The following is a 25,603-nucleotide window of genomic DNA, read 5'->3' as shown; positions in this document are numbered from 1 at the left end:
AGTTGCTTGGAACGAACCAAAATTTGTTAAGCCTTTCTGCAGTATATCAAAATGTGTGTGTGTGTGTGTGTGTGCATGACTGCATGTGTGTGTGTGCCTTGGGAGTGGGGATTATATCTAAGAAGAATTTTTTGTTTAACTAAGAGTAAACATGAATTTTATTCCAAGCCATATCTAGGAGCAAATTAAAACTTTGCCTCTGACACAAGAAAACATTTGCGGGTAGAGAAAGAAGACAAAGTAAGGTGTGAGGTTTAAATGCAGACAAATGAGTAAGAAGAAAGTAAGTTTCCCAAGACTGAAGGAGAAGATACCGCCGAGAGAGTAGAAGCACAATGCCATCTGTAGTATACCCTATGACACACCTCCCAGATCTGCTTTTCAGGACCTGTGTACCTATCTCCCAGCTGCTGGGAATATCAGATACTGGGAGCTCACATCTGCACCCCTCCCTGGAATTGACCTCAGACCCAAGGAACTACCTTATCCAAAGTTTTGTCCTATCACACAGGGTAATCCTCCGCCAATGACAGGATACCATGGGAGTACAAATAACTGGCTTCCTTGCCTCATTATGGGATAACACAGAAGGGCCATTCCAGCACAGGAGCTTCCCATAGTATCATGCAGGCCCCAGATGCAGCCTCACGGTGAGTCAGCTTCTCCTTTGACCCAATCATACATTACTAGTTTTTTACAAGTATAATTCCTCAGAGATCTCCTCCAAAATCCTTCTACACGCTATTCTATAACCCAGTTTGTATTTATCTAGGACCTTGTATACAATAACTGGAAAGATTGTTTCCAGTAAACTTTTAACTTGCATTTGCTAATTATTGCTGATCACTGCCTATCACTATATAAAGTATACCATGGAGATAAATCTGACTGATTTTGACCTCAAAGAGATTGTACCCTAGTGGTAAAAATTTAGCAGTGTTTTTTTTAAGCTAGAATGAGCATCAGAATCACCTGGAGGGTTCAATAGCATATTACTATGTCCCAGCCCCAGAGATTCTGATATAGTGAGTCTGGGGTAGTGTCCAATAATTAGCATTTATAATAAATTACCAGATAATGCTGATACCCATGGCCCGGGGACTACACTTTAAGAACCACTGATGGGCTTCCCTGGTGGCACAGTGGTTGAGAGTCCGCCTACTGATGCAGGGGACACAGGTTCGTGCCCCGGTCCGGGAAGACCCCACACGCCGCGGAGCGGCTGGGCCCATGAGCCATGGTCGCTGAGCCTGCGCATCCGGAGCCTGTGCTCCGCAACAGGAGAGGCCACAACAGTAAGAGGCCCGCGTACCGCAAAAAAAAAAAAAAAAAAAGAACCACTGATACCCAATGATAACTAACGTAACAGCAAGATAAATAGACCTCTGGAAAATAATGAAAAGAATAAATAATCATGAAATAAGCCAACTGGGGAAGGCTTTCTGGATAGTATGTCATTAAATCTGAGCTAAGAAATATTTGGTGATGGGTGCTAGAAGGGAAAAGTAATAAGACTTTATAGTTCTGAGAGAGACTATTGTTCCACTGGAATTATAGAATAGTCTCCCAATATGTCAAAATTTCTTAATTCCATTCCTTAGCTCAGATCCCAACACCAGCTATTCAATCCACCACCTTTACTGGGTTCCCTCCCATGTACCATCTTCTTTTTTGTTTTTCACTTAGCAATTCCTTGTTCTTTTTCTTAAAATTTTATTGACATATAGTTGATTTACAATGTTGTGTTAATTTCTGCTGTACAGCAAAGTGACTCAGTTACACATATATATATTCTTTTTCATATTCTTTTCCATTATGGTTTATCACAGGATATTAAATATAGTCCTCTGTGCTATACAGTAGGAACTTGTTGTTTATTCATCCACATACCATCTTAATTTTCAGGACTATTTTGCAAGAATGTATCATTCCCCTAAACCCTCCACCTCAATCTAAGTCCTGTGATTTTACATACACACACACACACACACCATCTTGCTTAGGCTTTACATCATGATTAACAGATATAATTAATAAATATTTGTTATTTTATAGCCATATGTAGGTTCTTCCTTAGAGACTGAAGGGAAAAAAGCCATAAGAAGTGAAGTGCAGAATTGCTGTTTTTGGAAATTTTCTACATGGTTTTCTGTGTAGATGAGGCAAATACTTTGAAGTGAGAGTGTCTTTTTAACTCTGGCTCATATTCACTCTCTAGGTCTCCTCTGCTGTATCATGGAATTAAAGAATAGATTTTCTATTCCTCCAGAAACTAGGCAACATGCTCTGAAAGAGGTTATGTTCTCTCGCTGGAAGCAAGAAAACTCCTGCAAAAAATGTGTCTATAACTAATTCCCACAGATATGCTGCACCCCAACAATATACAGTTCCATCCTTCTTCCTTCCTTCTGATAGGGATTCCAAGGCTGGCAAATGTGAACATCTGGATTGGCTCCCCCTTCTTTGCAGTGTATCTAATAACCCTCATGGGAAATGTCACCATCCTGTTTGTGATCCAGACTGAAGCAGCCTCCACCAGCCTATGTTTTACTTCCTGGCCATGTTGGCCTGCACTGACCTTGGCCTGTCTACAGCCACCATCCCCAAGAGGCTGGGTGTTTTCTGGTTCAATCTCAGGGAGATTGTGTTTGGTGCTTGCATCACAAGATGTACACAATCCATATATGCACTGGCCTGGAGTCTGCGGTGCTGACAGTCGTGGCCATAGACCGATACATTGCCGTCTGCAACCTCCTGAGATACAGCATGATACTCACCAATAAGGTGATAGCCATCCTGGGCATAGTCATCATGGTCCGGACTTTGGTGTGTGTGTCTCCTTTTAGAGTCCTTATCCTAAGCCTTCCTTTCTGTGATGCCCAGATCATCCCCCACACCTATGGTGAACCCCTGGGTTTGGCAAAGTTGGCTTGTGCCAGTATTAAGGTCAGTGCTTTCTATGGCTTGATTGCTTTTTCCGTGGGATATATTGACCTTTCTGTGATTGGATTTTCCTATGTCCAAATCCTCAGAGCAGTCTTCTACCTCCCGTCCTGGGATGCCCGCCTCAAGGCACTCAGGACATTTGGCTCCCATGTCTGCTTAATGTTGGCTTTCTACCTGCCAGCACTCTTCTCCTTCATGACACACTGCTTTGGCCACAACATCCCTCATTATATCCCCATACTTCTGGCCAATCTATATGTGGTTTTTCCCCCTGCCCTTAACCCTGGAATCTATGGGGTCAGGACAAAACAGATAAGAGAGCGGGCACTTAGGATGCTTAACCCTAAAAGCTATTGATATTTAACCCCAAGAGGATCTTCCATGATCATTCAGTGGAATGATAAGATCAAAACAGAAGTAAACACTGGAATATTTTTGTTAAAATCCTCTACGTGTAATCCTCTACTACATTTTCCTTATTAGTCATAATGTACACCACATTAGAAGGCAGAGCTCAAAGATTCCAAAATAATCACTCTATTTTTTGCCACAGGAAAAGTACAACAAAAAATTCTCACATTTAAACCCCACTGATACTACAAGATTCCTAAGGTGAGAAAAAAGTTTGAAAAAGTGGCCCCAGTAACTACCTTAAATACTTTTCTTTCTCATGGGGATTCTCTTCATTCACATGTCAGAAGCTGAAGTCCATGACTATAAAAATGATGAATTTCATGAAAACCAAGCAGGATATAGTGGGAAGAGAAATGCACAATGAGTCATGAGATACAGGTTTAAATTCAGGCTCTGGCCTTGACTGGAAGATGTACATGAGAATGTCACTTAGACCTCTTTGAGCTTCGGTATCCTTACCAATAAAATAATTCAAAAAAAAAAAAAAACTGTTGTGAAAATCTTTGCAGCTTCTGAAACATAAAAAGGTTTGACAACCAATAAACACATGTATTTCTAGTGTGGTTGTTACTTCTGGTGCCTGTAGATTTAACTTACTAAATCCAATCCTACTATACAGTCACTGATATGAAGTGAGGTCTCCAGCTCCAGATGATCCCATTGCTTGGGGGTCTTTAGGGACTCAGCCCTTAGCTTGGTCAGAGCATTTCATTTAGAAAACTATAAAGCCTGAAGAGTTAAGAGGGCTTTCTCTGGGCTTGAGGACTCAGTGAAACCTCATGCCCTGCGGTTCTCCTTAGGGTGAGCTTCAGGGCAGAATGAAATAGAATGACTGCTGACATAATATAAAGTCATTCTCATTTGAGTATGGAAGCTAGATAGGATATTGATTGATTTCTTTGGGTATTCTAGGAGCTGCAAAAACATGAAGTTGGCTTCTAATTGGAAATGGGACCCTGGCTGAAATTTAAGGTAGAATGAGCAAGGAATATACAAATAGGGCTAAAGTAATAGTAATGTAAACTAAGAGAGGAAGTGAAACGAAAAAAATGATACTTTGTGTAAATTTATAAAGAAAAATGACCGAATGATCAGTTTCTAAATAGAAATTACAACATTGACACAAACAAGATTTAGAAAAAAACTAAACAGATCAAAATATGAAGGAAGATGACAAAATAAGTCATTGCAGATTTTCTTCCAAGTAAGATGGTAGACCATGATAACTTTTCATATGTTTCTTATACTATATTAACTGTTTTGCAATACTAAAACATTTGCAAAGCTTTCAAAATTATTTAGAAAATTAACATTATCCTGATGACAAAATCAGAAAATAGAGAAAATACAGATTCTCTAAATCATTGCAAATGGCAACACAATTATGAGAAGCTTGACTCAAAGTGGGTATACACAGGGATAGATGCTACCAATTTGTTATAGGGATTTGTAAAGGATGTAGGGACACCAGCTGTTATTCCTCACAATAACTAGCACAATTTTGGCACATGAAGGGGCTCAGTAAACATTCCTTTACTGATGGTATTGAAGTGCCTAAGTGTAGAGTTGACAGATAGTATCTACAGTGGATTTCTAGTTCCATAGAAGTCAAGCCCTAACTCTAAGCAGACAAGCTACATACTGAAGGGCGGCTCCCTGCCCTGGTTCTAAGGAGAGAGGCTAAAAAGGACCACACGTTCTCACAGCATTGTCAAGCCCAGTGCAGGTGCTTCAAGGAACTGGACACAATAGGCCTAAGACAGGCTTTGGGGTGAGTCTACGTACAGATAAAGGAGACAGGGTGGGGGTGGGGGGCAGGATTACTCAAAGAGCCAGATCTTAAAAGGCAGATTCAACTCTGCCATGAAGTTCCAACAGTATTAAAAAACGTCCTAGGGCTTCCCTGCTGGCGCAGTGGTTGAGAGTCCGCCTGTCAGTGCAGGGGACATGGGTTCGTGCCCCGGTCCGGGAAGATCCACGTGCCGCGGAGCGGCTGGGCCCGTGAGCCATGGCTGCTGAGCCTGCGCGTCCGGAGCCTGTGCTCCGCAACGGGAGAGGCCACAACAGTGAGAGGCCCGCGTACCGCCAAAAAAAACCCAAAAACGTCCTATTAGCCCAGTCTTGGTTGGCTAGATTTAGTATTAATTAATGCATTTGAAATTAGTAGACTGTAGATGTTTTGTCAATTTAACTGAGAAAATCTGTTAAGAGTCACTTTGCTATTATAGTCTATGGTCCAACTGTACTGGAAGAAGGTGTATTAAGAACAAGAGAAGGGGAGGGTGGGACCTACCACCTCACTCCCTGGTTTGCAGGTTTGTTGAATTTGCATGAGAAATTTGCATGAGCAACACAGATTCTTTTGAGAAAAAAGATCTGAAACCATTGAACAGTATTCAGGAACAGAGCAAATTTAAATCAAGACCCAGTAGCAAGAGAGAGCAACAGGTTACCTGGGAATTAAATATCTAGAGGAAAAAGAAATCTATCCTGGTGACCAATGCTCAAAACAAAGACCTAAATATTGTTGAGGAAATAAAACTGTGTATTCCACATATCATAAAGTAGAGTTTGGGAGCCTCTTGGTACATAGTCATGTGATATGCTTCAGATATATTCTAAGCATATGGGTGTTAATGATGGGAGCTGTGGCCTCAGAGGCCACATCTTGGGACATCAAGACTGGCAGTCGGGGAGTCTAAACAGCAGAGCATTACTGCCAGGAGTAAATAAATGCTTCATTGTTGGCAACTCAACAGTGCCTCCTCGTGGCTATTAACCAGAATAGCAATACTGAAGTGATTCCAGTTAACTTCTGCTTGGTGTCTGAAAGGAAACTGACAACTTTGAAATCAGAAAACTCCTGGGATCTCCAGTGCTAGTGGAGGGTCAGGGGATAGCTTAAAAAAGAAAATAGTGTACTTCATGATCATAAGGCACGTGGGGATTTTAATGATTAATTTTAAAAATAAAAGATATATAACAGTTTATACTCTGATTTTCTTTTCTCCATTGACATTGAAGAGTCAATATCAAATCCATGACATGAGTCAAGTATTCATAAGGATAGAGTATATCTCAGTATTTTTTTTAATCTCAGTATTTTATAACATATTACATTAGCAATGTTTGACTAAGGACAAATTATATATAATAGTAACATTTATTCATTTCTTCATTTTTCAACCAAAAATTAGTTATCGAGTGCTTTATGTGTGATTAGCACGGTAGTGGTTAGCATAGGTAGTTACCAAGAAGTAAACTACTTTCAAAGAGATTATGTTCAAAATAGCCCATGAATTATCATTATTCCCAATCTTGCAGATTAGGCAATTGAGCAAAAAGATAAATTACTAATGATCATTTAATTAATAGTGACCAGAGTCAAGAGTGAGACATTAGGCACATTTGCTACATAAATCTATTTTTCCTATTACATTTTCGAGGAGTGAGCTGCATAGTTAGACTTCAACTGGATAGTTTTGTAGTTTTCTAAAGTTTTTCAGGCTCCAGATTGTAAATAACAAAGGCAGAGCCCTACGCATCCCAACATATATTGAATTAGTCAATGCACGTAAAGTTAGTTTCTACCACAAAGATATCACAGTAACAATGTAATAGAAGTTTACTTCTCATCCACATACCATTCCAATGAATGCGGGCTTTGTTTCACATCAGCATTTAGAGACCCATGTTTCTTTCATTAGTTGGCTTCTTCATGTTCTTGTCTCTTACAGACTGCCACTGGTTCTTCTGAATCTGTCAGGCAAGTGAAGGGAGAGAATGTGCAAGATTTTGTAGGAGGTTGTAGGGACTCAATCTGGGAGAGATTTACATCATTTTCTCTGTCATTCCATTGGCCAGAAACTTCACATAAATCTAGCTGGAGACACCAGGTGACTAAATATTTATTTCTCCAGAGAAATTATATGAGAGACCCTCACATGTAAAACATACGTAACCTCTTCCCAAATGAGGCTAAGAGAACTCTCATCTAGCCACTATATGCAGCATAGAGTCCAAGATCTCCAGGAGTGTGTGGTCATTTCCATCAGGTCCTGATGTGGTTTCTCTTGGACCAGTCATCTTCCTCCTACCACACGTTTAATGGTGGAGCAGAAACTGAATACCAGTCAAAAAGATTCCCAGTTGAAGTGAAACATGGAATACATTTAACAAGAACTTGTCAGTGGTAATTCTGGAATACTTTGGGGGCAATACTTTGCAATACTTTTATCTCCTGACAGTAGAATAAGTTCCCTGACTAGGTCCTGGATATGACTCTGGGAGAATCTCTCCTGGCCATTGTTTTCTATGTCCCTTTTTCTGCATATGTGGGATTGTACCTTCTTCAATGTCCCCCATTGCCTTATATGAAGCAGACATTGGAGAATGTGACTTCTTTTGCAGATACTACATATGGAGACTGCTTCATGTCTGTAAAATATTAAAAATTGTTTTAATTTTTAATCAAAAGCATTTTTAAAAGCCTAGCTCATGTTTCTTTGGCAATGAACCCTCTCGAAACTTAACAAAGATTTTCTTAGGTAAAATTTTTTTTTTTTTCCTTTTTTTAATGTCTTTTTGCTTTCCCCATGCCACTGCTTTTCTACATAATTGTGTCTACCTAAGGCTATCAGACTTTAGTAGGACAGCTATCCACATAACGTAGTCTCTTCTCAGGGATGCTTTCTGTGAGTCTGTTACTTAAAGGCATTCTAAATCTTTCTCTTAACCTTTGACTTCCCAAGTACTAGGAAAATTCTTCAAGGCTTTATATTTATGGCCTTTATGTATTATGATTCATTTCTGCTTGAAAACCAGCTAACTTTCTGCTAACCTCATTTATTTCTCATAATAACTTGTCAAGTGAAATCAACAATCTCAAACACACATAACTATTTTGAATTCTTTCAACCTTTTCCCTAGAATTGCCATTTAGTAGACAGGTCAACTTGTTAGGTGATCTTTCTAGCACTGGATGTCAATTTTCTCATTGTCTGCAGCCTTAGTTAGAATAACCTTCCAGCTATCAAAAAATCAATTCCAATTTGTCAGTGTTTTAACACAAAACAATTTTATATTTTTTAATAACATCCAGTCCAATGCAATGTGGAAGGGGAAAGCTCTCTTCCTTGCAGTCACTCAGTGTCCTAGCCTCCTCCACTGTGTGGTTCCACCATTTTCCATGGGTTCGTGTCTTCCAGTGGATTATCTGCAACTAAGCAGAGGAGGCGGATAGAGTGCAGAGGGCATCAAGGAGGTGGTAAAAGCCATTCCTGGAAGAGCTGCATGCCATTCCCTTGGACAGGCTTAGTCTTATAGCCTCACACAATTGTAGATATGTCTGAAAATGTAAATTTATTTGTGTTTACGAGGAAAAAGAATTCTGTTCGGAAAAATTAGCCTCGACTCTATCATATATATACATTGATTGCCAAGCTACAATCCAACTTGTGGAGTGAGAATGGTGAGAAGTGGTAGGAGAACCTCTGGAGGTTTCTGTGGTTCTCCTGGTCTCTCTGAGACACTGTCTGCCCTAGAGACTGATCTACATCTTGTTTGCCTCTTACAGATGTTTTATTAAATAATTCACCATCTTTTATTTTAGACTCATAAGAGAGAGAGGCAAAGGGACACTTTTAGATCACTTCCATGTTTTCCAGTGATTCCCCATCACCTGTGGTAGGAAGGAAGAGAAGGCACTGGGTGGAACGTCAGTAAGCTGCATCTCAGGGATAGAAGTTCAATGGATGGAATGCAGGGATTTGAATCCTTCCCCAGACCCAGTCCCCTGCCCAGGACCATCTAAATGTATTCCTGAGACCTGTCTTGCCATTCTGCCATGGTGACATCAGGAGTCCCGTATATGATTCAAACAAGCAATGATTTTCTACTCAGCCTTTGAGTTTATGCAGTTTGTTGTCTGTCAGGAGGCACTGTTGTTGGGACATAATTGGGAAGGGAGACTAGAGGAGTCAATATTCTAGGGACAAACAGACCTTGGTGAATTTCCTCAACAAAGTCACTGAATCTATTACATTTACTTGGATGTTTATAATAGAATTAAGAACTGTGTCCTGCTTGAGAAATAGGCTGAGCCTTTTCTTAGACACATACTTGGGAAAAAGTAAATATTCATTTGTCTGTAGATTGAGCCCAAGGAGGGTATTTATGGGCCCATGGGTCTTGCTTCCTCATGGCTGAGGTGAGAGCAGTCTCCTTGACTTCCCAGATACACTACTGACTTAAAAGGAGTCTGAGAAGTTCTGTACTACATTTATCCAGCCAACTAGTATCAGCAAGAAGATATTTCTGAGATTTTTTTTCCTGTTGTGGGAAAATACTACCTTGCTTAGTATCATCACTTCACTTTCCTTTTGCAGCAAAGTCTTTTTTTCCTAGCCAAATGGATTGCTTAGTTCACCAAATAATAAACATGCTATAATGATCATTATGCCTCATTCTTCCTACTCTCCACTGAGTGACAGATTGATCAATATGCCATATACTCTTGGGAAAGAGCCTCCAGACACTCACTTTCAGTGTAAAGAGGCTTGGATTTTAAGTGTGGAAGCCAGGTTTAGTATCCTGGCTGGGCTATTGCCAGCTGTATGAATTGAGCAGTTAAACTCCCCATATTTCAGTTTCATTGTCTAAAACACTGATAAAAGTAATTATTTCACTGACTTTTTAATTTAATTATGTACATACATAAAAACATTAATTTTTTTTTCTTTTGCGGTACGCAAAATATGTAATGGGAGAAAGAGGATGATTGGTCCAAGAGGAACCACATCAGGATGGAGATGACCACACACTCCTGTAGATCTTGGACTCTGTGCTGCATACAGTGACTAGATGAGAGTTTGGGTAGTCTCACTTGGGAAGAGGTTATGAACGTTTTACATGTGAGAGTCTCTCTTTTGTCATTTCTCTTAAGAAATAAATATTTAGTCACCTGGCCTCTCCTCTAGGCAGCTAGATTTATGTGAGGATTCTGGTCAATGGAATGATAGAGAAAATGATGTAAATCTCTCCCAGATTGGCCCCTGAAACATCCCACAAGATCCTGCACTTTCTCTCCCTTCGCTGTGACAGTCAGATTCAAAAGGACCTGTGGAGGTCTCAAAGGCTAATGTGGAATACCCACATATGATAGAAGCATAGGTCCCTAAATGTTGACATGAAGCAAAGCCCGCATGCACTGAAATCAGGATGTGGATGAGAAGTAAACTTATACTATCCTAAGTTCCTGTGATACCTTTATTGTAGTAACTAACTTTACGTGTATTTACTAATTCAATACATGACGGGTTTTGATGTCCACTATCTATATCTATAATCTGGAACATGAAAAACTTCAGAAAACTACACATCTATCTAATTGAAGTCAAAAAGTGTAGCTCAATCCCTAGACAATAGGAAAAGTAGATTTAGTAGCAAATATGCCTAATTTATCTCTCTTCATCCTTGTCCCTGTTAGTTGAATGACCATTAGAATTTTATCTTTTTACTCAGTTGCCTAGCCTGCAAAATTGGGAATAATGATAATTCATGGGCTATTTTGACCATAATCTCTCTGAAAGTAGTTTACCTCTTGGTAACATCTATGCTAATCACTACTGTGCTCATCACACATGAAGCACTCAATAACTAAATTTTGGATGCGCAGATGAAGAAATAAATAAATGTTGTTATTACATACAGTCCTTAGCAAAATACTACTAATATAACATCTTATTAAATATAATAATACAATATACCCTTGTGAATACCTGATTCATGCTATTGATTTAACATTGTTTTTAAATGTCACTGAAAAAAAGGAAACCAGAAGAAAAAAGAAAAAAGGAAACCAGAGAATAAATTATATCCCTTTTATTTTTAAAATTAATCATTCAGCTCCCCACGTGCTTATGAGCAGGAAGTACAGTATTTTCTTCTTGAAGCTACTCACTACCACTCCCCCTGAGTGTTGGAACTCCAGTTTTTCAGAGTTGTCAGTCCCCTTTCAGAAACAAGCAGAGGTTGAGAACTAAAGTATTGCTATCCCTACTTATAGCCACAGGGCAGCAATACTGACATGTCAGCAACAAAGCGTTTCTCTACGCCTTGCAGTAACGCCATCCTGTTTAGACTCCCTGGCTGCACAGCCTTGAGGTTCCACAGTCTGCCTCTGAGGTCACAGCTCTCATCCTTCACACCCATATGCTTAGAATATATCCCAAAGCACAGTAGAGTATCAGATGACTATGTACTAAGAGGTCCCCAAACTCCACTGTGGAAAACGTAGTTTTGTTCTCTCAGCAATACTTCGGTCTTTGTTATGGGCATTGGTCACCAGCATAGACTCCCTTTTTCCTCCAGATAATTTAATTCCAGGGAACTTGTTGCTCTCTCTTGCCACTGCATCTTTATTTAAATCTGCTCTGATCCTGAATAGCAGTGTTCAGTGGTTTCAGATCTTCTTTCTCAAAAGGCTCTGTGTTCCTCATGCAAATGTGACTAACCTGCAAACCCGGGGAGTAAAGTAAGTGGCCTTAGTAGGTCACTTCTCCCCCCTTCTCGTGTTCTTAGTGCACCCCTTCCAGGACAGTTGGATGATAGTCAGCCTATTGTAGCACCGTGATTCTTCATAGATCTCAGTTAAACTGAGAAAATATCTGTATCCCACCATTTTATTTATTTTATTTTTTCTTTCAGTTTTATTGAGATATAATTGACCTACAGCACTTATAAGTTTAAGTTATACATATGTTGTGAAATGACTACCACAAGAGTTTCGTTAATATCCAACATCTCATATAGGTACCAAAAAGAAGAAAAAGAAAAATGCTTTTTTCCTGTGATGAGAACTTTTAGGGTCTACTCTCTTAGCAACTTTCAAATATACCTTAACTAGAGTCATCATGCTGGACATTGCATCTTTGATACTTATTTATAACTGGAAGTTTGTACATTTATACCCCACCAACTTAAAATGCCTTCAGTTTATGCTAATTCATTCTATCCACTCAAGACAGTGCTCAGAGATCTCTACTAAGCACGTTTTTTAATGCTATGGGAACTTCACAGCAGAGTTGTGTCTTCCGTTCAAGACTGGGCTCTTTGACTATCCTGTTCCTCCATCCCCTTTTTCTACATGTAGATTCACCCCAAAGCCTACCTTAGGACCACTGTGTCCCATTCCTTGAACCACCTGCACTGGGCTTGACAATTCTGTGAGAACCTGTGGTCCTCTTAACTTCTCTCCTTAGAACCAGAGCAGAGAGCCACCCTTATGTACATGGCATATCTGTTTGTGCCCTGCTTCTATGAAACTAGAGATGCACTGTAGACACTGTCAACTCTTGACTTATCACTTCAGTCTCGTAAATAAGGGGATGTTCACTGAGCCCCTGGATGTGCAAAAATTGTGCTAGTTACTGTGAGGAATGACAACTGGTGTGTTGGTCCCTACATCCTTACAAATCCCTACAACAAGTTGGTAGTATCTATCCCCGTGTGCTCCCAGTTTGAGTCAAGCTTCTCATAATTATGTCAGCTGTTTGCATTGATCTAGAGAAGCCTAGCTGAGGAATTAAGACCCGAATTTTGTCCAACTAACAGACTCTTATTTGAGTTCTTTCTGGGTTTGCAGCTGGGAAAGCATAACAAAGGTAGAGAAAGCACTCCTACAGACCAACAGAGTAGACCAGATGTTTGAAAATATTCCTTGACAATATGTACCATATTCCTATGAATTATATTCTTTCTGTTAGATCTTTTTTTAAAACTCATTTTTATAACCATCCACAGAAGGCTTTTATGAAAATTAAATGTTATCATGCACAAACACTGGTATATTGCAAGTGTTCAAAATATTTAAGCTTTTAATTTCATGATTATTACTATAATTATTATCAATATATAAGGACATTGAGATTATTAGTATCATTAGGCAAGTGGTATTGAAGTTGGCCCTTCTGTCCTCTGAGGGACAGTAGGAGATGGTGGTGCATAAAATTCTTCCGGCAACCATGAGATGGAGAGAATTCCTATTAAAGAATTTCTTTTTAAAAAAATGATAAATACTGAATCATACCTGTGGCTCTGCCTTGAGTAAATAAGAAGCATGTCTGAGGGCATTAAGAGCCCCTTCTTGTAGGGAAATGGATGTCATTTTTCTTTCCCACTGTTATTGAGTGTGGCTTTAGAAGAATCTGCCCCTGGAACCCACATCAGCATTGAGTTGCAGTTACTTTAATCCCCACAGGGTGGGGCAGTTGATCTCCATTCCTGTTGCCGGCTTAATGCCAAATTCTTTCCTAACTATGAAAGCTGCCCCTATAGCATTATGTCACGTCTCCTTTTTTGTCTGCACCAGAGGACTTGATTCTGTCTCTGTCTCACTGGGAGGCATGCTGTACTGCAGAGTTCTGCTATAGCTGTCCTTCATGTGGTACTAAGTTTTCAGACTCGAGCAATCGGAGCTGTGCCAATAATTAACTCTTGCCTCTCAGCCCTAGACCCTCCCAGCTAAACATCTTGTGATGCTGGGACTTAGACTATAGGACCCTTGGTCAGCCGGCTCCCTCTTAGTTTCCACCTACAGAGAGCAACAGAGAAAGACTGAAGGGTTGAAGCAGAGGAGGGGATATTTGGTCCCTCCTGTCTCTTCCTCTCGTCGGTTTCCCTCAGCAATGACTCTTCTTCCTGGCAGTGGAATTGGTTGTAGCCTCCAGGATTGGTTGGTTGGTTGGTTGGTTGGGTTTTGGATTTTGTTTGGGTTTGGGTTTGGGTTTTGTTTGGGCTTTAGAACTTCCAGGATCAAATCAGCCTCACTGAACTCCCTAAGAGATACCGCCAGCAGGATAGAGTCCTACCTCAGAGGTCTCAGTCCAGGCTGTAAGGGCACATCCTCGGAGGTCCTGTGACACTAGTAGCATTCAGAGGCAGCACTCGTCCTCAGAGTTGTGAGAGTAGTTCAATGAGCCCACCACCAACCTGTTGTCTCCTAATGACCAAATGCTTCCCAAGTATAAGGTTCTTTTTTTTTTTAATGACCAGTGTTTTTTGTTTTTGGCCACATCATGCAGCATATGGGATCATAGTTCCCTGACCAGGGATCAAACCTGTGACCCCTGCAGTGGAAGTGTGGAGTCCTAACCACTGGACCACCAAGGAATTCCAAGTATAAGGTTCTTCCTGCAGGTACTATCTCTGTGTTACCTCAGCATCCCCCTCCATTTTTTTTTTGTTTGTTTTTTGTTTTTTTTTGGTTTTCAAGTCTGCAATACTTATTTAATCAAGTGCTTACCTTAAATTCTCTAAAAATAGCCAGTGGTGGGGCTTCCCTGGTGGCACAGTGGTTGAGAGTCCGCCTGCCGATGCAGAGGACATGGGTTAGTGGCCCGGTCCGGGAAGATCCCACATGCCGCGGAGTGGCTAGGCCCGTGAGCCATGGCCGCTGAGCCTGCGCGTCCGGAGCCTGTGCTCTGCAAAAGGGAGAGGCCACAACAGTGAGAGGCCCGCGTACCACAAAAAAAATAAATAACTAAAAAATAAATAAATTTTAAAAAATTAAAATAGCCAGTGGGATTTATTTTCTCCTGACTGGACCCACTGTTACTCAGAAACCTGACACTGTGCTGTGTCTTCCCACCTTCAACTAGAGCTCTTGGGAAGAGTCAACAAGTAAGACTTGACTTTCAGTTCACTGCACGTGCAGCTTAAACACGTGGAGAAGTGGTCAACACACTGACCTGATTTCCCAATTTTTACCCCATTGGTATCCCCCCTCCATACCCCTCTCTCAACCTGTATCCTCATTCTCTTGACTCCCTGAAGGTTGTGAGGCTGCGTAGGACATAGTAGGAGGCTGGCATTGCTTTATATTATTATGAGTGCTCTTTCCCTTTGGTCCTGCAGATGCTTTGTCAGATAGGACTCTGCCTTCTCTGAGAACCCCCTGGCTCTCAAAATAGTAGGTACAAGCAGGAAACACCTATGGACATCCAGAAGGACAAAACACAGGCAAAGGAGAGTAGGGTAGAGGCCTGGTCTCCAGCTTCAATTGCACAAGAAGGGGCATTTCTCTAGAAAGACACCAGGCTGTAGAGCCTAGATTTTAATCTCTGCTCTATCACTTCCCAGATATATGATGTCCAGCAGTTTGTTCTCTTAAAATTATATTTTTTCTGCTATGTAAAATAGAAGTAATAGTACCTACAAGAATGTTATGAAGATTAATTTACTTCACTATAATTGCCCAGGCTCAAAGCAATTACTCAAGAAAAATGAGTTTCTTCCTCTTGCCTACCCCATCCTGAAATAGGTAAGAATAAAGGAAGAAACCTGGGTCAGGCTTTTCTCTAGCTCACGTCTGGGCAAAATCACTGAGAAGGAAGGGGAGAGAGAATTAGAAATCTATTTTACATATTCACATCCCTCTCTGCAGCAATTTCTGAATTCCTTGTTTTATCTCTTTGGTTTGAACACCATATACAATAGGGTTCAAGGCAAGGGATATGAAGTGGTGAAGAACATTGAGCAGAATCAGGGTGTCCACGGGGATGCTCTTTCTGGCCACATCTGTCAACACCACAACCAGCAGGACGGTGCTGAAGAAGAGGATGAGGATGGCGTGGGAGCCACACATGCTCAGAGCCTTGACTGCAGCCCCCTCAGCCTTGAACTTGAGCACAGCTCTTAGGATGAAGATGTAGGAGATGAAGATGAGGATGAAATCGGAGCCTAGTAAGGTCCAACCAGCTACAGATTGGTAGATTCTGTTCAGGGTGAAATTGTCACAGGAGAGCTGGACACAGGTTGGCACAGATGCAGTTCGCAATGACATTTTTCCCACAGTAGAGGAGCTAGGCAGAGAGAATGGGAATGGGTACAGTGAGAAGGGCATTTCGTATGACAACGAAGACACTAGCCTTGGCCACAGAGTGGTTAGTGATGATGGATGGGTATCTCAGTGGATGGCAGATGGCCACATAGCGGTCATAGGCCATGACCATGAGTGTGCAGGACTCCATGGCGAGGAAATTATTCATGATGAACATCTGGAGGAAACAGGCAGAGAAGCTGATGGACTTGAGGTCAAACCAGAAGATGGCCAGGACCTTGGGGATGGCAGTGAGGCAGAGCACCATGCCCAGGAGGGAGGGCAAGCTGAGCAGGTAGTACATGGGCTCGTGCAGAGAGGCCTCAGCTGGATGGTGATCAGGAGGGTGGCGCTGGCCCCCATGGCCAGAATGAAGAGGAGGCTGAGGGACAGGGACAGCCAGTGCTGCCAACTCTGGTAGCTGGGGAGGCAGATGAGGAGGAATTCAGAGACTGGAGCTGTGGAGTCGTTGCTGGGTGATGCCATCCAATGAATCTTGAGCTGAGAAGTCTTTTCTTGACTATTTTCTTGGGCAGATACAAGAGGTAATTTTATCTAATTGACTTCAAGAATAACAATAGGTAGTAACCTTACAATATTAAAAATGTTCAACAAATTAATTCAGTATGGTACCAGTGTAAGAAAAGCAAAACAATAGCATAATGTAGAAGTTGCTTTCTCAATGAAAATTTTGACAAGCACGGGACCAACTTGTCAGCTAAGCAGAAGTTTAATAACATGAGAATATGAATGGCCATTAAACTTTTTTTTTTTTTTTTGCAGTACACGGGCCTCTCACTGCTGTGGCCTCTCCCGTTGCAGAGCACAGACTCTGGACGCACAGGCTCAGCGGCCATGGCTTACGGGCCCAGCCGCTCCGCGGCATGTGGGATCTTCCCAGACCGGGGCACGAACCCATGTCCCCTGAATCGGCAAGCGGACTCTCAACCACTGCGCCACCAGGGAAGCCCCAGGAAGCCCCACCACTAAGCTTTTTTAAAAGGGTATCATTAGTGATCTGAACATGACTAATTCATTGGACTGGTGGCAATAGAAACCAGAATGAAAGGAGTTGAAGATTTAAGTGAGGAAATGTAAATAGGGAGGGCTGACTATGTAGCTAAAAGGTTCGTTTCAAGCTTGTCATTAAAGAAAAGAGCAAGACAGAAATGGGGAAAGATTATGAATTCAGAAGGAAAGTAAGATAAATGAAGTAGTTAGTTCATTGAGAATGCAACTTCTACTATTATTATAGTTTCTTTGTAGCCCTTTACACATAGATTTTGTACCCTTCTGTCTCCCTCCACCCGACTCAAATATCTGAGGTCAAATAACATGCACTTTTCATTTATACACACCAACATTCTCTAACACCTCATAGATACTTAACAAAAGCCTGCTGAAAAAGGTTTTTTAGTTCCTGGACCTTGGTGTTTACACTGATGGGAAATTTCAAGGAAGGAAAGTGAAAGTGGAGAATTAACCAGAGTTGCAGTGCCGAAGGGAATCCTGAGGAAGGGAAAGGAGAAGCTCTGATCAATACTACGAATGGTGGCTATATTTTAAATGGATAACCAACAAGGACCTACTGTATAGCACAGGGAACTCTGCTCAATATTATGTAACAACCTGAATGGGAAAAGAATTTGAAAAAGAATAGATACATGTATATGCATTACTGAATCACTTTGCTGTACACCTGAAATTATCACATTGTTAATCAACTATACTCCAATATAAAATAAAATTTTTTTAATTTAAAATATTTTAATAAATATTTTTTAAAACTACTACAAATACTGGTCACTGAGGGTCTGTGTGGTGGACTTCAGAGGATGGACTGGGCATGACACAAAATGCATGTTGGAACTTGGAGGCTTATTCATGCCACCGTCTGCAGGTGCTCCTCGATAGCCTGTCCCTTGGTGAGTGGGAAAACCTTGGGCTAGGTCTCTGACTTAATAAATCTTTTGCCCTTGCCCTAAAACAAACACAGAACCACTCTATTGCTCCGAATATGTTAGTAAGAATTTTCTTGAATTCCTTCGGTTTAAATTATTACTAACTTTATCCATACAAAATCTCAGGAGACGAGGGGAAGATGGCGGAAGAGTAAGACGCGGAGATCACCTTACTCCCCACAGTTACACCAGAAATACATCTACACGTGGAACAACTCCTACAGAACACCTACTGAACGCTGGCAGAAGACCTCAGACCTCCCAAAAGGCAAGAAACTCCCCACGTACCTGGGTAGGGCAAAAGAAAAAAGAATAAACAGAGACAAAAGAATAGGGACGGGACCTGCACCAGTGGGAGGGAGCCGTGAAGGAGGAAAGGTATCCACACACTAGGAAGCCCCTTCGCGGGCGGAGACTGGGGGTGGCGGAGGCGGAAAGCTTCGGAGCCACGGAGGAGAGCGCAGGAACAGGGGTGCGGGGGGCAAAGCGGGGAGATTCCCGCACAGAGGATCGGTGCCGACCGGCACTCACCAGCCCGAGAGGCTTGTCTGCTCACCCGCCGAGGCGGGCGGGGGCTGGGAGCTAAGGCTCGGGCTTCTGTCGGAGCGCAGGGAGAGGACTGGGGTTGGCGGCGTGAACACAGCCTGCAGGGGGCTAGTGCGCCACGGCTAGCCGGGAGGGAGTCCGGGGAAAAGTCTGGACCTGCCGAAGAGGCAAGAGACTTTTTCTTCCCTCTTTGTTTCCTGGTGCGCGAGGAGAGGGGATTAAGAGCGCTGCTTAAAGGAGCTCCAGAGACGAGTGCGAGCCGCGGCTAAAAGCGCGGACCCCAGAGACGGGCGTGAGACGCTAAGGCTGCTGCTGCCGCCACCAAGAAGACTGTGTGCGAGCACAGGTCACTATCCACACCCCCCTTCCGGGGAGCCTGTGCAGCCCGCCACTGCAAGGGTCCCGGGACCCAGGGACAACTTCCCCGGGAGAACGCACGGTGCGCCTCAGGCTGGTGCAACGTCCCGCGGCCTCTGCCGCCGCAGGCTAGCCCCGCATTCCGTACCCCTCCCTCCCCCCGGCCTGAGTGAGCCAGAGTCCCCGAAGCAGCTGCTCCTTCAACCCCGTCCTGTCTGAGCGAAGAACAGACGCCCTCCGGCGACCTACACGCAGAGGCGGGGCCAAATCCAAAGCTGAGCCCCTGGGAGCTGTGAGAACAAAGAAGAGAAAGGGAAATCTCTCCCAGCAGCCTCAGAAACAGCGGATTAAAGCTCCACAATCAACTTGATTAAAGCTCCACAATTAATCAACAGCGGATTAAAGCTCCACAGTACCCTGCATCTGTGGAATACCTGAATAGACACCGAATCATCCCAAATTGAGGGAGTGGACTTTGAGAGCAAGATTTATGATTTTTCCCCTTTTCCTCTTTTTGTGAGTATGTGTATGCTTCTGTGTGAGATTTTGTCTGTATAGCTTTGCTTCCACCATTTGTCCTAGGGTTCTATCCGTCCGTTTTCTTTTTTCTTTTTAAAAAAATTTTTTTTCTTAATAATTATTTTTTATTTTAATAATTTTATTTTATCTTCTTTCTTTCCTTCCTTCCCTCCTTCCTTCCTTCCCTCGTTCCTTCCTCCCTCGTTCCTTCCTCCTTCCCTCCCTCCCTCCCTCCCTCTCTTCCTTCCTTCCTTCCTCTCTTTCTTTCTTTCTTACTTTCTACATTTTCTCCCTTTTATTTTGAGCCGTGTGGATGAAAATCTCGTGGTGCTGCAGCCAGGAGTCAGTGCTGTGTCTCTGAGGTGGGAGAGCCAACTTCAGGACACTGGTCCACAAGAGACCTCCCAGCTCCACATAATATCAAACGGCGAAAATCTCCCAGATATCTCCATCTCAACACCAACACCCAGCTTCACTCAATGACCAGCAAGCTACAGTGCTGGACACCCTATGCCAAACAACTAGCAAGACAGGAACACAATCCCACCCATTAGCAGAGAGGCTGCCGAAAATCATAATAAGTCCAGAGACACCCCAAAACACACCACCAGACATGGACCTGCCCACCAGAGAGACAAGATCCAGCCTCATCCAGCAGAACACAGGCACTAGTCCCCTCCACCAGGAAGCCTACACAACCCACTGAACCAACTTTAGCCACTGGGGACAGACACCAAAAACAACGGGAACTACAAACCTGCAGCCTGCAAAAAGGAGACCCCAAACACAGTAAGATAAGCAAAATGAGAAGACAGAAAAACACACAGCAGATGAAGGAGCAAGAAAAAAACCCACCAGACCTAACAAATGAAGAGGAAATAGGCAGTCTACTTGAAAAGGAATTCAAAATAATGATAGTAAAGATGATGCCAAATCTTGGAAATAGAATAGACAAAATGCAAGAAACATTGAACAAGGACCTAGAAGAACAAAAGATGAAACAAGCAACGATGAACAACACAATAAATGAAATTAAAAATACTCTAGATAGGGCTCCCCTGGTGGCGCAGTGGTTGAGAGTCCACCTGCCGATGCAGGGGACACGGGTTCGTGCCCCGGTCCGGGAAGGTCCCACATGCCGCGGAGCGGCTGGGCCCGTGAGCCATGGCCGCTGAGCCTGCGCGTCCGGAGCCTGTGCTCCGCAACGGGAGAGGCCACAACAGTGAGAGGCCCGCGTATGGCAAAAAAAAAAAAAAAAAACTGAGTCCTTTGGGAACTGTGTTGTATCATGCTCCTGCAGGTAGGAAGTGAGGATATGAAAGATGGAGTGGTTTGAAACTGAGGTAAGAACTTGCCGAGGAGCCAGAAACCAGGGATCTGGTGCATAAGCCTGACTCACAGACATGGTTGAAGATGTAGGAAAGAGACAATAGAGTCTTTATTACAATAATAACTCCAATGTTCTGAGTGCTTTATGAGCAACCTAAACTGCTTAAGTTCTTTATCTAATTTTTCTCATTGAATCATCTCTCTTAGATATGAAAGAGGAACTCTTTGGAGTAGAAACTATTAACCCTACTGTGTGTCGGGGATAGATAGAGAGATGGAGCCTTGCCCAAAGTCACACAGTTAGCCTCCATTCATAGCCACATCAATCTGACTCCAATGTCTGTGTTCTAAATGACTCATCCCCACTGTCGCCACTATTCTGATAAATGTGACTATAGCTATTGAAATCCTAAACAAAATCCTAGTGCATAGAGTTCGGAAAACTGTTAAGATTTGTTTAATTGATAAATATATTTATCCCCTAAAAATTGCAGAGAGAGTTCAACATAAGGAAATCTGACAATCTAACTTAACACATCAAGGTTGTAGATAAGATATGGGAATAAAATCATACAAATCACAAGGAGATTTGAATCCTAGCTCTGACATTTGCTATTTGTGTGACCCATCCATCAAACAAATACTACCTACTATGCTCCACAAACTGTATTAGACACTGTGTACATGGTAAATAAGGCAAACATGATCCCTGTTTTCACCAAGAGTTCATTCCAATTATGTGGTTGTTAAAAGAAAATAGGCATCTCTAAATGTACTTCTTTGAGTAATTTCTGAGATATGTTGTTTAGCAAAGAAGCAAGTGACAAAAACAGTACATAGAATGCTATACAAAATAATTTTGTAATGCTATACCAAGAATGCAATATAAAAAAGTGTATGTATATATACACTTTCTTATATGTTCTTAGATATAATCAAATTACCTCTGGAAGGATACACAAGAAACCTGTAAGAGTAATTCCTTCTGAGAAAGACAAATGTGTCAAACTTGGCAAACAGGAGTAAAAATGGTATGTTAGAGATTGCTGGTTGTTTCCCCAATGCCCCAATTCTTCCTTAGTAACAAAAAAACATTATTTTATTTGGGTACTCATGTATACTGACAAAGTACTATACCTCTCAGATTCCAAATGTTAGTAGATGTCATTTCACAAAGTTTCCAAGAAAACTCTCTAATGTGAACTAACTCAGCTGAGACATGAAGGTCATTTACCCTCCCTGCTTCCACATGGAACAGGCACAGGATTGATGCCTGAATTTCTAGCAGCCACCTTAAACTATTATATGCAGTCAGAAATAATACTAATATAGAGAAAGAATTACTTTTACTGAATACCTTTTTTAATTTTTAAAACTTTGAACTACATGAATATATTTTCTATTTCTTAATTAAATATGTTTTAATTTTATTCTTTTGATCATACAGTTAAAATGCAGAAAGCTTTGGTAATTTTACAAAAGAAAATATACAAAATCCTGTCATATGCCATCATAGAGCATTATTACGGGAGCATTACTTTAGATAAGTGGGATCAAAAAGGCCTTAAGGAATAGAGATATGATGAATGGGAAGAAAAACAAGAGTAGAAGCAGAGAAGCCAGTCAGAAGACTATTACTTGGTCCAGGCAAGAGATGGTGGCCTGGACCAGATTGGTGGTAGAGGAAATAAATTTGAGTGGCAAAATTTTGGAAGAATAGTCAAGTAAATATACAGATGCATTAGAAATGAGGTATTCAATGTAGAAATCAAATATAATTCTTAGGATTCTCTGATAACCTGGTGGATATGGACCCATTTACTGTAATGGTATCACATAGTAAGATTTCTGGGTATTGTTGAGTTTACATCTGAAGTTTGTGATGATAAATTTAATGTGAAGTCAACAAGTTTATTTATGGGATATTTTTCTAGAAAGCTTCAACCTTCCACAGAGGAGACATATTTAGATTTAATCATTTTCCATTATTTCAAGCAGCTACAATGGAGGGTGAGAACAAAGGAGGTTAGATTATTTCCAAGAGCGTAATTGAATGACGGGCCATAGAATCTAAGCTTGACAGGAATAAAGTCAAGTAAAGAGAGGGATATATAATAGAATGAAGGGGATTCTTTCAGTGGCTTGGTAATCTTTAGGTCCAACAATTGTGACTGTACTAAGGATAGTTAAAAATTTGAGCCTGCAGTTAGAAGGTGACAATCAGATAGTAGGATGTTTTGAATCTAAGTTTTAGAGGTGGGTCAACCATGAAAATGAGGTAAGTCAAAAACTGGGAGTTTAAACAAGAAAGGTTAAGTTTTGAGTAAAAGCTGAACTGAGTATTCAAGCATTTCCAGTTTTCCCAGCCATGGGATGCCCACTGCATGCAAATGACATTCTCATGAAAAATAAATGCATAGAAGTGAAGTAATTAATAATTATAGGAGGGATACATATAGTATAATTTCTTAAATTAAGGATAAATCTGAGAAAAGTTTGGGAGAAGTTTAGACTTCAGACAAAGAATATGTTCAACAGAGAAATGATTTGAGATATGAATTTTTAGTCTGTAGGCTCCCACTGACTTTAGACAAATAATTTAATTAGGCAATAAGTAATTCATTTCCTTCTTGTCTCATCTGATGCACCTATAGACACAACTGCCTGGGAGGTACCTTGCATTAGAAAATGGACAGAAACTTATTCTGGTGCCCTTTATAAATCTGTCTGGGATTGGTGTAATTGTAGCCGTCTGCTGCTTATATGGCACTTCCTGATGGTTTATATTGCACTGGAGGATTGAGTTCATCGGTAATAGATAGAAATGAGGAGAACAAATAGATAACAACTCTGGGCAAGCAGGGCAGGAGCTGTTTCTGCTGGGAACTTAGCACAGCTCTATTGTCTTGTGCTGGGAGATGTGCACCTGGAACACAATAGGGCTGTGCGGAGATAGCACCAGAACAGACTAATGGCCAAACTGAAATTTCAAAAGGGATGCTACAATCAAGCCCATAAAAAGTGAAACGGCTGCTTTGTAGTTCCCTCTCCTCCCATCTTTATTTTTACTGTTTCCCATGAGTTCCTAACTGATGACCTTTAAATGTGTCCCTGGGGGGGGGGGAGGCGGGGGGGGGGGTAGGTGGTGGTGGGATGAATTGGGAGATTGGGATTGACATGTATACACTGATGTGTATAAAATGGATAACTAATAAGAACCTGCTGTATAAAAGATAAATAAATAAAATTTTAAAAAGAAAAAATATAAGGGAAAACTTTTTTAAGTTTTAAAAATAAACGTAGAATTGCAAACTAATGTAAGTGCAATGAAGGAAAGAAATTCAGTCTTTACAGAATAAAGATAGCTCACTTTGGAACTTATTTATCAGATACATTACCATAAAAAAAAAGGTGTCCCTGAATTCATTGACTTCTTACATTTGTTTTCTACTTATAAACACTGATGGGTTTTTCTCACCAGTCCAATACTCATCTTTTGAATCTCACTCTGAACAATACAGCCCAATCAACAGTCATTTTAAATTTTTCCTCCAATTACAAAATAATACATTGACATTCTAGCATTCAGATTATGATATTGTACATCATTTAAAGTCCAGCAAGGGACTTACTGGTGGTCCAGGAGTTAAGACTCCACGTTTCCAATGCAGGGGACGCAGGTTCGATCCCTGGTCGGGGAATTAAGATCCCACATGCCCCGCAGTGTGGCCAAAATAAAAAGGTCCAGCAAAATCTCACCCATTAGAAATAACAGGTGTAAACAATCTGTTGTGTGGTTTTCACCTATTTTTATGTCTATGTTAAGATTTTATATATGTATATATATGATATTATTTATATCTGTTTAACTTATATACATGGGTCTGTTATAGACTCTTTATTATATCCTGTGCCTTTTAGGCAAAACCATTTTATAGATCATGAGTTTGTAGTATGTTTTATTATCTAATCTAAGGTGTGACTTGTATCTTTTTAAAAACTCTCTTCCATTTACTGAAACTTTCACCTTCCATATACATTTTAGAAAAACTGTAACAAACGTTCCTCTGAAAATCTTGCTGGAGTGTTTCTTGAAATTGCATTGAATTTATCGATTAATCTGGGGAGAACTGACATCTTAAAAATGTTCATGTGTCCTCCCCACATATATTGTTTTTCTCTACATTTAATCAGATCTTCACTTAAATACATTAACAAATTTTTAAATTATGTCCTTAAAGGTCTTGTGTATTTGTTATGATGCCAATTTCTACCTATTAATAAGTTTTTCCTACTGTAAGTGGTATGTTTATTTCTAATATTTTTAGATAATTTTGCTGGTATAAAAAAAACTATTGACTTTTTCAAGTTTATCTTATATTTGAACATCTTACTGAACATATAACTAGTTCTAAAAATTGCTTATTATTTTAAATTATTGTATCATATAAAACTCATGTTAATTTAACCATTTTTATTCTGATCCTTAAAACTCCTCTTTCTTCCTTGATGTATTGTGCTGGTCAGCACTTCCTCTTTTACACTGAACTGCAGCAATGACAAGGGCATTCGGCTGTGTTCCTCTCAGTGCATCGCCCTTGGCGAAAGGGGGCTGCCTCCTCCAAGGTTATGCTCCCTCCCTGGGGCAACCCCC

The 25,603-nt window shown here is 41.1% G+C and overlaps 2 protein-coding genes across 2 annotated transcripts in view; one reads left to right on the top strand and one right to left on the bottom strand.

The window, feature by feature from the left end:
* The window catches only part of OR56A1 (olfactory receptor family 56 subfamily A member 1), a 53,560-nt gene extending 34,342 nt beyond the window's left edge, over positions 1-19,218 (bottom strand). The window contains 3 exon segments of the mRNA XM_067750111.1: positions 14,663-16,169; positions 16,171-16,564; positions 16,567-19,218. Coding sequence (XP_067606212.1) covers positions 15,785-16,169; positions 16,171-16,564; positions 16,567-16,723 — 936 coding nt within the window. The 5' untranslated portion in view covers positions 16,724-19,218 and the 3' untranslated portion in view covers positions 14,663-15,784.
* LOC137231300 (olfactory receptor 52E5-like) lies at positions 2,364-3,303 on the top strand. The gene is given in 3 exon segments (XM_067751795.1): positions 2,364-2,523; positions 2,526-2,663; positions 2,666-3,303. Coding segments are annotated over 3 exon segments (936 nt in total).
* Positions 19,219-25,603: the final 6,385 nt, after the last annotated feature.

This window comes from Pseudorca crassidens, chromosome 9 (genome assembly GCF_039906515.1).
Source record: "Pseudorca crassidens isolate mPseCra1 chromosome 9, mPseCra1.hap1, whole genome shotgun sequence".
Taxonomy (NCBI): Eukaryota; Metazoa; Chordata; class Mammalia; order Artiodactyla; family Delphinidae; genus Pseudorca; species Pseudorca crassidens.
Note: the sequence above shows the minus strand (reverse complement) of the source record. Positions and strands in the feature narration are given on the sequence as shown.